Here is a 14219-nt window from a genome sequence, read left to right as displayed (position 1 = left end):
TCAACATCAGGTCCACTGCAATCCTTTCTCTTTTCTTTCAGTTTTCTGTTTAAATTTTATTTGAAAACACAAACGACAAACCCTAAATTGGGCCTCAATTCACTTTCTGAATCGTTTTTCATCCAAGCCTGACCCGGTTAATACTGAATTCGCTCTGCTTATTCTTTCATACGAAGTCAAAATTTATTTGGAAAATAAATGTGCAGCAGACTAAAAGTCATTTTAGAATTCTATATTCTAAAGTGGAATCATGGTGAGTTCTCCTGTTCTTGTGTCATGAATTTGGATGTACTGGTGTTAATGGACTTAGCCTGGCATCCATATTTCTCAATGCAACTACAACATAAATGCCCTCCCCCCGAAAAGAAAACACCAGGTGCCTGGAAATTCAATAATTGATGCTGAACTGTAAACTCACACTTGTGGATTCTTCTCAGGAAAAGAAAAAAAAAAAAAAGAAAGTCTTTGGGATAATTATCATTGTCTATGGTACAAAATTGTGAAATAATTCCGAATACATCATTCAACCCATTTAGACAAAATTTCAAAGAATAAAACCCAGGAGAAGATAATAAGAATTTTTTCAATAAAAAAATGCAGTACCTTTCTAATAGCCATATAGAACTTAAAGGAAAAACAATATCCTGCAGCATATGTAACCTGTTAATTTAAACCCTGTCTGTAGTCGAGGAAATATTCTTGCCGCGTAACAAAACTTCATACTTCTGAAACAGGTAATCCATCCATTAGCACAAGGAAATCATAATAATCACAAGAACGCCTGCATGAAATTTTTGAGGACTTAGTTAATGTACAAGATTTTGCAAAAATGTTAATGTTAGAACTAGGGTTAGGATCATTCATTAAACCTGTTGCCCTTTCATGGGTTTAAGGATTCATCTATAAAAGACTTCAACTGCTGCCGGAATGAAGGAATCTTATCTGCCTCTATGGCCATGACTAATCCCATTAACCGGTAATTTCGCAGCTGCAATATTATCGAAAACCAGAAAAACAATACTCTGTCATGAAAGTCTATCTTCTATTGAACAAAAAAGGATTAACACAGCATTAACCAGAAGACATGGCAGTATAACTGAAAGAAGCTTCCGGAGCAATAAAGGACAAAAGACTATAAAAGGAGGAATTGACAAAATCCATACTGTTAAGGAAGCACTAATTCAAACATCCAAAAAGGTACTATTTCAACAAGATATAATTGTGAGAACTCAAGTAAAAAATTCAGCAGGATTTTTTCCTTTAGCTATCATGAACCCCAAAAAAGTTTCATAATGGATGTCAATAATGGTTGTCAAACAGCAATTATGCCCATGTGCAGCATTTCTTCCTTTTTCTTTTTACTTCACAAAAAATAGGAACTTCATTGGAATCAGACTCATGGACAGTTACTCTGTTTCATCATTAAACATAGAAAATAAAAAGGACGAAAAATAAAGATTACCTAATGCAACTTAGTAATCAGGTAAAATGGGCTTAGTAACACAGAATCCAATTGACAGGATCTCAAGTCTAAGAGGGTGTTTAGATAGGCTCTTTGTTCTTGGTAAAAAAATCTTAAGGTGTTTGGACACAGAGACAAAAAAACAAAAGCTGTCAAGACCAGCTCTTTATTTTTAGGGTTTTAAATGAAAAACTAAAAGCTCCTTAGACCCAAATTTTTTAAATAAATACCCATAAGAAATGCAAGATATTAGATTTACCTTTACAGTTAAGAGTTCCTAATTCTCTTCTTCAATCATTTTATCAAAATTTTAGTACAAAACTCTAGTTTTATCAAACATCTAACATCTTATTAGTGTAACAGAATGTTTAGATTGAAAGAAGTGAAAGGAAAATAAAGGAATCATGTTCACCATCCTTTGACTTACTTTGATTGGGAAAAAAAAGGCAAATTACAGTTCAATATCTCGTGGTTCGAAGTTTTTAAAAGATTAACTAAGCTGTTCATGTAAACAAGGTATTTTAGCAAAAGATCTTGAAAGCCTTATTGATACTTCGATTGACCTCTAAATATTTTACAGACAGGTTGCACTTCCTTAGTGGTCTTGAATATTCTAATCTTACCTCTCAAAGAAAAAAAGAACTTTGCTGTTCATGTGTGAAAAATTTTTTAAATCCACATCATCCACCTGTCCATTATAACGGTGTTATATTGATGATAAAACCAAATGTACTGAAATTGTTGAAAAAAGACACACTGAATCTGGAAAACCACAAAATTATAAACTGTAGTTTGCCCCTAAAAATAATAATTAATAGAGGAAACAAAGTAACGTTGAGCATCCAAGCAACCTTCCCTTTCCCTTAAAAACTCTCATTTTTTTAATTCTTCCAAATTGAGAGAAAATAATTGAAAAGTAAAGGATTTAAAAATTTGAAAAGAAAAAGCTTCTTTTTGTTCTTAATTAGTTGACTTTTCATAATAAGTAGCATTATCAATTATTTCCTTATAACTAACTAATCATTTTACTTCTTTTATTACGCTAAATCAAAAAAATACTACAACATTCATTCACTTTTCTATACTTTTTCAATTTTTTCTTATCCAAGCAAAAAAATCAATTTCACTTCTCTTTCATTTAAAAATCACTCTCTTCTTTTCTTTCCTATCCTATCCTCTCCTCTCCTTTACCAATTTCTACCCATAGTGTAAAAGCTGGAAAAAAATCATCTATCTGAATATTTTCTCAACTTAAAGCACTACAAGTTTAAAGCTCCTTCGAGATAGTAGCTCCATGTACTAATAAAGCAAAAAAAAGCCCATCCAAACACCCACTAAATATATGAGCAAGAATCCTGACTGTAAGACTTTTAGCCGTAAGTTGCATCAATTGCAACAAAAGTTAAAAAGATCCTAATGAAAGTTTTCGATTTCTCAAGATGCTCTACGCAAAAGAGAGAGGAGAGATCCACATGTGTTGATTAAGTGTTGCAGCCTCAAATGTTAATGTTCCTCACTAAAATATATTTATGAAGGGAAAAGAGGAAGAAGAGAAATGACTAGATAGACTAGTGGAGCTGAGTTAGAATTAATCTGAACATTGTATTCCGAGAAAAGGAAGATACTTGCCTCATGAGTTGTAACCTGGTGAATATGCAAGGGAAAAATGAAGGACCAGAGACTAAGCTGAATGTATTAGGAAAAAGAGAGCCATCAGAAAAGAGGGAGAATAAGAAAGTGAGAAGATATTGAATACCTGAATTACAGCTGATGGACAACAAATACCTGGTGAAAAATTTCATCTTCTTGTTTAATATATATTATTTCCTCATCAGTTGACCCACTTGACCTTTTTTTCGAGTTTTCATTCTTAAGCTGCATTTTTGCATGGTATTAGGGATAGAGGAAGTGGGAAATTAATGAAGTAAACTGTAGGTCATATAGAAACCATGTAATGGAAGCACAATAATAGTATAATAATGGTACAATAATATACCTTGTAAATTTTACTGACTAGAATATAATATTTGAAGCAGAAGGAATTTCGGAGCTCTTCTGTTGGCTTCATGAGGTGAAAAAATAGAAATTTAGTTAATTCTATATAAAAACTAGATATTTTTCTCAAGTTCACTAATTTAAAGCAATAACATCTAACCTCATCTTCAGTAGCCCATGAAATTTCATCAAAAAGTCCATCATAAATAGGAGGCAAAAGCTGAGGCGGCAGGTTCAGCACACGCTGAGAAACCAACAGGCCAACATTCTGCCCTTCCTCTCCCAAAAGCAATCTCAACTCACCAATTACATACTTATCGTGGCACATCTTTAAGAGGAAATCCTTCAGCTGGATAATACATTTATGATCCTGGTAAAAACAAAATTCTTGTTAATCTGCCGTTACAAGTGAAACAAAAGACAGATGAAAATTGGTACATCATAGTCAGTGCAATAACCAGAAGTTACCAATGATCAAAGATTTCATGCCTAGATAAAAAGGAGGGCCACAGCACAAAATTCATTTAGCATCCTCACTTGTCAATACTCCTTAGGGGAGATCCAGGGTAAGACAATCAGGATCTATGGGAAGATTCTCCACCCTGCTACACTGGTGGGAATTGACATCTGAGATTTCTACAAATAACATTGTGCTATTACATTTATTTCCAAAAGAAAAACATTGAGCTATTACATGTAATGTTGATTGTTTGTAGCTTAGGTAACTCTAGAATTGGCAAACTGTGATAAAGACGTCATCAAACTTTTCCCACTTTGAAACTTATAAAATCATTTGGACTATACCAAAATTACACCAATCTTGACTCTCCCGAAATTAACGAATCCTCAGCACCACGTAGTTCAAATTGTCACCACCATTAATTATAATTACGAATTTGAACTGCCAAAGGCCTACATGTAAAGTTAATCAACAGTGTGCTGACCATTGCAAATAGACAAAACAATGTTTTACACTACTTGCCTTATATCTCGCCAAGTTAAGAGCTGTAATGACAGAGAAGAGTCCATCATCTTCATCATCCTCTACTTTAACAACAGTCCCGACTGTGGTCTGTCCCAATATCAAATCCACAAAACCACTCAAATTCCATTCCTCATTGTCAAGATATGTCTGCAACAAGATCTTCACACCATGAAAATCGTCGGGTTTTGGATCAAAAAACTCAAAGTCTGCTTGAACAATTTCCTTGAAATAACAAAAACAAAATTCACAGTAAAATAGAAGCTAAAAATAAAAAAATATAATGTAAAATGACTAAATGTTAATTTGATAAAGCAAATCTTGACTACAAAATATTTATGCCACTAAAGCAAATACTTACTTCAAACTCTTCTTCCTCTGATGATTCATACTGTTCATTCTTCTCTTCAAAAGATTCCTTGGTGAATCCATTATCTTAAAAGGATGGAAAGCAATTATTAGATCATGCAAGCACCATAAATTTAAAGCAGATAGAATGCAAAATTAAATGCTTCCTTAGATAAAAAAGAACTTACCAATGGATTTTTGGGCAGATCTCCTGTACGCTATAGAATTAGATAATTGCTGCTTGATCAAGTAAGCAGAGACGGCATAAGCAAGAGAACGTGCAAAGGGAGAGAAGGTTAAAGGCTTAGATCTCAACAATCTGTTAGCACTTATTGGCCTTCGAGGCATCTTTTTAACCTGGGGAAATAAAAAACCCAGAGAAGTCAGGTCAAAGAAATTGAAGTGAAACATGATGGGGAAAAAGGAAATTTACAATTTCAAAGCTGCTGTCAAATTTACCATATGCTACACAAAATCTTCAGTAACTGCCTAAAACCAATCAAAAAAGTCCAAAACTATAATAGATTAGCATAGAATTTCTTTTCTTGGTAATAAGAATGAGTGTACAATTAAGTACCAGCACAGAGAGAGAGAGAGAGAGAGAGAGAGAGAGAGAGAGAGAGAGAGAGAGAGAGAGTTCTATCTAATCAAACTAGATAAATAAAAATACTCCGGAGAAATGTATAAATTACATTGAACCTTTAGAAACCCAATTCTGATCCATTTATTCACAAAGGAAAGAAAATAAAAACAAAAACTGCAACTATTGATATGGAACATATAAACATCAGAGTTAAAGGAAACTAACAAAAGGAGAAAGCACACTCAAATATGAGCAAGAAAGGCAAGAGAGATGGGGGAAGCTTAAGATTCAAATTACCAGCAACATAAAGCTGAACAAACACTACTCAGACAAAAAGGCACAAAATGAAAGGGCTTTTCTAAATATTAAATGGGTTTTCCCCCTTGCTATCAGAAGAACAGATTGCATTTTATTTATAAAAAAAAAAGATAAAATAAGAATATAGATCAAATTTCAAACAAAGAGCTGGCATATACAAGAAATAAAGCAAAAAGAATGCAACTGCAGAAGAGAGAGAAACAATTTAGTTTGGGAGTAATCAAGAGCCAAGCCAAACCAAATTGAGCTAAATACCTGCTTATTTAGCCTAACAATGAAAATTTCAATTGGGCCAGGGCTCCATTCAGGCTTTTTCCAGCTGAAACTCTGTTCATATCGTAGCATTCTCACATTAATTAAAAGATACCAACAATTTGTACAAAAGAAATTACATTTGTTGTAGAGTCACCATTGACCCAGTTGATGGTAGGGTTAGAACACCAAGATTACAACTGATTGTACACAGACGTTGAATAAGGAAAATTAACCCAGAATAAAAGGGTGTTACCAAGTAAATCCTAAATTAGATCGTGTAGGAAAGTCCTATTTAAATGCATCTTTGCAGTGTTAAATGGTCATCAAGTGGCTTCAAGGCCTCAGTACAAATTGACCAGAATTGTCAGTTACAGAGAAGGGGATATATTCAAAAATAAAATAAAAACAAAACTATGAATAGAAGCTTGGACAGTCAAGCTTTGGATCGAAAGTCTCCTCTACAAAAAGCTGCACTTTTCAATTGCCAAAAGCAATCAATAATTGCAATCAACAATCACAACAGAGTGCATATTGGTATACGTAATTAGAAAAAAAATACACGGGTGTCAAGCAATTTTAGAGTAATTCAGAATTTACAGTTCAACAGTCAATGAACACCTCCATCCTAATAAACTGAATCAGATCATCAATTCTCCTCAGATAACCACGCTTTGACACAGAAATCAGCCAATATTCAAAATGATAATTAAAAAAATCATATGAGCAGGCCTATACAAGCTAACATGAGAAAAAAATACGAGTTCCAGCCAAACAAACAGAACAAATAAACTCATTCTTGAAATTGATATAGAATTAACAATATACTCATGAATACTCCACCTAATCCAGATAAAAAAATGAAAATTAAAAAGAAAACAGTAAAATAGGAACAATTATTCTAAACAAAAATCATCGACCAAAATCGAGCATGCTTAAAGTACTACTTTCATATTCCATGATACATACAAAACACTGTTAGTAAATTCCAACAGAAACAGATACATATAGCAAAAAAGACCAATTCAGTGAAATATTGATGAGAAACAGACTTCAAGATCAACAAAAATCATTTGTAAAGTTCAGTATATAATCCATATACAAAATAGATCCTCCATTTAAGTGACGAAACCACAAAGCAATTAACAAAATCCGGTTAGGAATTTAGTAGTCAAACCCAGCAATCTCACATGATATTAAAGAACTAAATCAACTGAATGCACTGTTAACAACATTTTCCCATAGTCATTAGCATCCGTTAATCAAATGAGAATCGAAAAACAACATCAACAAGAAGCCACCAGTTATATTGTTAACAACATCCTCACATATCCATTGGTATCACTGCAATTAAATGAGAATCATATAACAACATGCAACAAGAAAGTAACCATGTTATTGGCCTCAACTAAGAGACATTATAATCAACTAAACAAACTACAAGTTAAGGAAAAGAAAAAAGAATTTCAGGATCATTTTGAAAGCAACTGGTGTCTGCTGAAAGCTAACACACAAAATGTGTAGAGAGTAAAATGACTAACCAACACTATCCTTCAAAAAGAAACAATTCACAAGCAACCCGTATCTCCCTCTCTCAACAGGAACCAAAATTCAATACTCTAGCCTCTGATTTATTCACACAAAAAACTAAAAGTAAATGAAAGAATCCTTATAAATGAATGTAATGGTGGAGGAAAGAGCAGAGAGAGGCTCAGCCGTGAAGGCTCCAAATGTTGCCATCTAAAGCGATGAATGAAAGAAGAGAACATGAATGGCAAGGGAAGCAATCTGAGAATGACCAAGATGGTAAGGAGGACAAAAAAATGGAAAGAAATGAGGAGGAACAGAACATTAGAGGTAGTGTGGAAAGTGTTAAAAATACTACATAACACTTAAACAACAAAAGTCTAATTACAGGTAATATTGAAAGCAATGGTGAGATAAAATTCTGGAACAATGAATAACCCTTGTGGTTTTCAATCTTAGGCCTAGGGTTTATATGAGATTCTACCAGCTTTCTTTTTCATATTTATTTAATCTAGTGTCAATTTGGGGCTGATTCTGGAGATGGACATTATGACCCACATAAACACAGTCGGTCTTGGGGGCTTAGACCGAAAGATGGCCTCAATTAAATCCAAAAACTTATTTTGGATTTTATCTGAATACACAACACAATTAACAAGTTCATTTCTGATCTTAATACATTGTTTAACATACGTTGAAGATGTCTATCATCTTACTTTCATATTTCGGACGGGTTAATCGTAATAAGTATGTAACTTTGGACATTTTTTTCAATTTGGTCTATGACCTTTCAATTACTGTAATTAAATCTCAGACCCTTTGATTTTATTCTAAATCAGTCTGACAGTAAACTTATCAGTTAATATTAAAGTAAATAAATTTATAGACATCTTATCACCATGTGCCAGTCATGTCATCAGAAGTTGATAAAATGTCTACCACATAGATTAAATTTAAAATGAGTTCGAGTGAAACTTAAAACAGAGCGTATTCACAAGATTTTGGTTGAAAGACACAGGAGGCAGAGGGGGAGAAGAGAGTTTTTAACAAGTTTTTTATCTTTTAAAACTAGGTAAAATTTTAAATAGAGTGTAGTGACCACGTGGCAAAATGCCATCAAAAATTGAAGATATCGCTACCATGAGATTATCACAACCTTGACACAACAAAGTTTGGAAAATAGCCTTAAAATTAGGTGTCACCACTAATCCTATTTGAGACAAGATTAGATGCAAAGTCATACATTTGTCATAATTAGAGACTTAGGGTCGAAAATTTATTAGATTGGAACATGTAAACCGCCTGTCTTATGGTGTAGACTAACTAATTTAGGTTTGATTAGAATGAATTTATTAGTAGCCTAACTATGTGAGGTGTGTGACCATGACATTTATCTCCAAATAAAAATTTACTAATAATTGTGTTCGCAAACTATGAGGAAATGGGAAATTAAATTTACATAAATGTACAAATAAAATAAAACTGTTCTCCATTCCATGTTTGTGTCTTTTTTCTCTTTGCTAAATATATATTTGGCCATGGTACAGAGATAGTAGAACTTGAACAAATCTACCAACATGCTTCAATGAATAGAGAAATTCATTTAGCATATACAAACATGTCTAGAATATTAGAGACTAAAATGCCAACACTACATGCCTTAAACAGTTTTCCAGAATGTCAATCCTACCGTACGGCTTAAAACATGACTAAAATGCCCCTTTTTAAGGACATAAGAGTAGTCAATTAAACACACACATATAAACTCAAGTTTTTTTTTTTTTAAGATAAAAGTGTGAGCTGTATTACCATAAGCACCAAAAAAAGGGGTGCACCCCATGTACAAATATATACAAACCAGTCAGCTTGAGATAAACAAAGCAAAAAAATTCTCCATGACTGCAGTTGAGTGGCCCAGCAACAAAAATTCTAGGGTCCTCGCCCATCTATTTTTTAGAATATCAAAACCATTAACCATATCCAACCCCTCAAAAGCCTTTCTATTTCTCTCCTTCCAAACCAATCACCAAATAGTAAGCAGAATAATCTCTGCAAAAGAGCATCTATCTCTTAAAAAACCCCAAGCCCAAAGTTCCTCCCTAATAATAAAAAATATGAGTTTATATATGCCACAATCAGTGACACAAGGTGAGGATTGGCAAAATATAGTATTCTTAAGATCTGCTTTTTTTTTTTTTTTTCTGGTTCTTTTGATTCATCACTGATCCTATTTGAAGTAGGATCAACACCAAAATTAAGCATTACTCCTAATTAGAAATTTTAGGTTCAAAATTGTACAAGCTAGAAAGCTGCGAGACACCTATCATGTGGCATAGACTAATTAGTCAAACTGTAACTTGCATGCAATTTATTAATTCCCTAACTAAAATGCAAGAGTGTGAAGGATCATTCACTATTGATTCCACTAAAATTCAATTTTAACCCTATTTACAGGGCCAAAGAGGAAAGAAAGCAAAACCACATACATCCAAATAACAATTACTGTAGTACTATGTAAAAGTGAAAACAAACTCGTGTTTCCCCAAAGGTCCCTTACTTCAGCCTCTAGTATCCACTGGTTCTCCCTGCAAGGACCCTTTTCCTTGAATGCGCAGACCTGGTCGGCCAGAAGACAATTCTTCCAACCAACCAGCCAGATATTTCCACTTTAAACAATCGTTTTCATGATCTTCCTGGAAAGTTTTGAGAAAAAATTCAAACATAAACTGCAAATCTCCCATAACTTCTGACTCTAACAACAAATTGTTACGGTCCCAATTTTCGGATGTCGCTATGGGAAGGCTAACCCAAAAATCAATAGGTGTCAAAGGTTGTTTTTGTATTCTTCTTCTTTTGTATATTTTAATCTAAATGTATGAACTCGTTAAGAGAGAATCCAACGATCTCCTAGAGTTAAAGTATTCAAGAAACTTTTTGATAAATTTTCTGCATAAAAACTGAGCATTTACAAGGATAGCAGCAGTTTTTTAACTCTGCAGAGGAAACAGCTATCTGGAAGTTAATTCCAGAACTGCCTACTACATCTGCGTCCCCATAGTTTCTCCCCACTAACCTCCCACACTAAAAACTGAAAGCACAAACCGACAACCTAAAACTACAAATAGAATCCAATTTCCGCAGCCTAAATTATGTAATTAATTTATAACTAAATACAATCCAACAGCCTAACTAATTTTATAATTAATTTGCAACTCTATATATATATATATATTTATATACTATTGAGATGCTTATGATTAATTATTCTCCAAAGTTAAGATATTTATTATCCAACATGTATGGGCTCGTTAAAAGAGAATCCAATGACCTACTAGAATTTTAAGTACTCAATTTATTGATAAATTTTTCTATACAAGGACAGTAGCAGATTTTAAATCTGCAGAGGAAGCAGTTATCTGGAAGTTACTTCCAAAGCTGCCTACCACATCAGCTTCCCTCCAGTTTCTACTAACCTCCCACACTAAAAACTGAGAACAAAAACTAGCAACCAATAAAAATACAAATAGAATACAGTTCCACAGCCTACTAATTACATAATTAATTCATAACTAAATACAATCCCACAGCCTATAATATTATAATTAATTTATAACTAAATAAATTATATATATATAACCCTAGTAAGATACTTAGAATTAATTATTCTACAAAATTAAGATATTTATTATCTCACAACATATAGCCTTAGGCTTACTGCATGATGATATATCTCAGGGAAAACTTGATGGGAAGGACTCTAAACTTTTGAGTACATGATACCTTGTCAACTAACCAATTACTAAAGCAATTTAATTACAATATTCAACAAAACTAGTGTCAAGACAACAGACCAAAAAGTGTTCTCCTTTCCTTTTAGTTTAGAGTTAAACACTTTATCCAAAGCATAAAATGACAATGGAATTTTATCAAACTAAACTCCCAAGGTTATACCTATCTGATTCAAAACTTAACTGATTAAAAAGAACATCTCCATGTTCCATTTTAGATCATCATGAAATGATACTTCAAGAATTTTCATAACATCAACACAAGGTTCAAATAAAGTTAGCCGATTAAGACATACATAAGTGTAAACAACCTTCATAATCCAAACAGAAACTGAACATCCTTTCCTAAATAGTGCAAGAATTTAAAGGAAAGCATGGTAGAAACTATCAAGTTGGGTTAGCAAACTTCAAGCAAACATCCTTCTCTCAGATCCTAAATGACCCTCAATATTACAGTTCCATGTCAACATGGTTTTCCATGGTCACTCACGGCTCAGCTCTAAAAGATCTTATACCCAATTTCTAAGAGCAATTCTCTAGGGAAAGAAAAAATTCATTGTCCACAACCACATTTGCCGTTCACAGCATATTGAGATCTTCTAAATGTCTAAAAAATTATGCTTGTACACATCCAATATTGTCTACACTATAATGGATGCAACTGGAGTAAAAGAGCTAACACATATTACTGAAAAAATATGGTTAGTCCAGTCCTCGGCACTTGTTCAATATATCCCAAACAGAAAGCCCAAAACTGAATCCTACACTAGAAGACTAATCCGTATGCATGTCTATTTGAAACTCACGTTATCTCAGCAACATTAAAACACAGAATATTTTGTTTTCAAATTTTCAAATAGGGAAGTTAGACACAGCGCCAGTTTCAGCCAATAACTCAATCCAAATTCATCATCAATAGAAGCTCAAGTTTGTACATATCCTCATTTTATAATATTTGGACTTGAAGAGATTACCTGAGGAGAAAATATAGACTTTCAAATGGTGAGCAGACTATGAAGCTCCTCTTTCACGAACCTGAAGTAATCTCCTTCTGCCTAAGGTTTCTGGAATTAGAACCGTCTCTTTCCTTTTGTTACTACTACTCCAAATCACCTCTATTTTCGCCCTCTTTCTCTGATTTGCCTACTCTCTTATTCTTCTGATCTTCTCTGACGAACTCTCTCTCTCTCTCTCTCTCTCTCTCTACAAAACCCTAGTCCCCCAAAAATTATACCCTCTCTTTTACTCTCTCCGTCCACTCCTCCCCTCTCTTTTAACTCTGCCTCAAAGTCTCTAGTTCTCTCACTAACCTCAACCCGAAATTCCTTCCTCCCTTTTCTTCTATTTTTTCTCCTTCCTCGCCTCTTTTTCTAGACGCAGCTCTGTTTTTCTTCTTGAACCAATCGCAGCAAGCCTTCTTCCTCTCACGCGTCTGTCTCTGCTCGTACATTTCAGGCTCTCCCGTGGTTGCGCATAGGTGTCTGTCTGTTCGTCAAACTGCCTACAGGAAGTGCTTCTTCTCTCTCCCGCTCGTACCTTGCTCTTGTCTCACTCTTCCTCTCTCGCTCCTCTCTTTCTTTCTTTGCTTCTCTGCACCCCGTCTCTCTCTGTCGTTCTCTCGAGCAGAAGGAATAGACGAAAGTGCTGCTTCAAAATGGCGCTGCTTTCGGGAAGCTAAAGGGCCGATCCTCCTATTCTGGGCCAGATTTAAGCAGGCTTTGGAACTAGGCTTTGATTTTGTTCAGGCCATGTTTGAGATGTTTATCGAAAAAAACAGCGTTTTAAAATGAAAAAATCACAAACCACAAAAGATTAAAATGGAATTTGTCACAATATATCAGAGCAAATTGATAATAATAATAATAGTAGTAGTAATAATAATAATGAGAATAATAATAAATTTTGGTTCTATTATTATTATTTTTTTTGCTAAATAAAATGGAGTAGAAGTGCATACTCAAAAAAAGGTCCAAATACAATGCATAATATTATAGGACAAAATTAGAGTCATTGAAAACCGAATTTAAAAAATGCAAATGAAAAAAACATTGTCTTCATTAATATCAAAATTCGTTAAAACTAAAATACTCAAATTTTTTCTCATTTTTCGTAAACTTTTTTTTTAGTTTTAAATATTATTTTTATTAATTTCAAAAATAACAATATTATCTACTCGTGTTAAAACAAATAATTTTTTCTACTATCTTTTAAATTCTTTTTTCACTCAAAATTCTCTTTTTACTTTTAAAAAAATAGTCAAAATTTATATTTTTATTAGATTCAGTTAATACTATTTAATCTTTTAATAGTAATAAATATTTAAATTTAATTAAGATGTCAAATTTTTTCATATGCTATGTAACAATATTCAAACTTTATCTTAAACTATTTTTTAGTTCAAATTTTATTTTATAATTTTAAAACTAAACAAAATTTTATTTATTTATTAAATATAGTTAACGTCGTTCGAATATTATTGATGTAATAAGTAATTTGTCAAGTGATCCATCACTTCATATAAAGTTACTGATGTGGATGCTTTGTTCAACAAATTACAAAGTTTATAGTTATAGTGACGTGGACACTAACATGACACTAACAATTTTTAATGAGATAGTTTGTCACTTGATACATAATTGGTTATATTAAGACTTTAAACAATATTAATTGGATATATCGTAAAAGATTAAATTTGATTTTTTTAAAAAGATACAAATAGAATTTTGAGCATTTATATATGGTAGGAGAAGAATTTTAGTATTATGATTAAATTTAAATATTTGTTAATTATTAAAAAAAATAGATAACATTAACAAAAACTAAAAAATTGACTATTTTTTAAAAGTTGAAAAAAATTAAAAAAAAATGGTGGATAGATATTTGACAGTTAGTAGGTGAATCCGGTTATTATTGGGAACAAGCTGAAATTCCTTTCTAACCCTCCTCCCAACTCCCAACATTATC

At 32.9% G+C, this 14219-nt stretch overlaps 1 protein-coding gene across 5 annotated transcripts; it reads right to left on the bottom strand.

Moving 5' to 3' along the window:
• Positions 1–448: 448 nt before the first annotated feature.
• On the bottom strand, positions 449–12981 carry LOC110823668 (CDK inhibitor P21 binding protein). Of its 5 annotated transcripts, none has more exons than XM_088214068.1 (11): positions 12230–12978; positions 5221–5276; positions 4976–5144; positions 4801–4874; positions 4440–4664; positions 3618–3827; positions 3459–3524; positions 3248–3337; positions 3092–3148; positions 870–988; positions 449–781 (listed from the first exon to the last, which is right to left on the bottom strand). In XM_088214068.1, exons 3-10 carry the CDS (start codon positions 5133–5135, stop codon positions 881–883), a joined length of 990 nt encoding a protein of 329 aa, XP_088070194.1. In that variant the 5' UTR covers positions 5136–5144; positions 5221–5276; positions 12230–12978; the 3' UTR covers positions 449–781; positions 870–880. The 5 variants fall into 5 exon arrangements, with proteins under 5 accessions (XP_088070194.1, XP_088070193.1, XP_088070196.1 ...); XM_088214067.1 differs by lacking the exon at positions 5221–5276 and adding an exon at positions 5944–6015 and having other exon boundaries at positions 12230–12977; XM_088214070.1 differs by lacking the exon at positions 5221–5276 and having other exon boundaries at positions 4440–4589; positions 12230–12981.
• Positions 12982–14219: the final 1238 nt, after the last annotated feature.

Source organism: Carica papaya, chromosome 2, assembly GCF_054855325.1.
Source record: "Carica papaya isolate Zhongbai chromosome 2, ASM5485532v1, whole genome shotgun sequence".
NCBI lineage: Eukaryota > Viridiplantae > Streptophyta > Magnoliopsida > Brassicales > Caricaceae > Carica > Carica papaya.
Note: the sequence above shows the minus strand (reverse complement) of the source record. Positions and strands in the feature narration are given on the sequence as shown.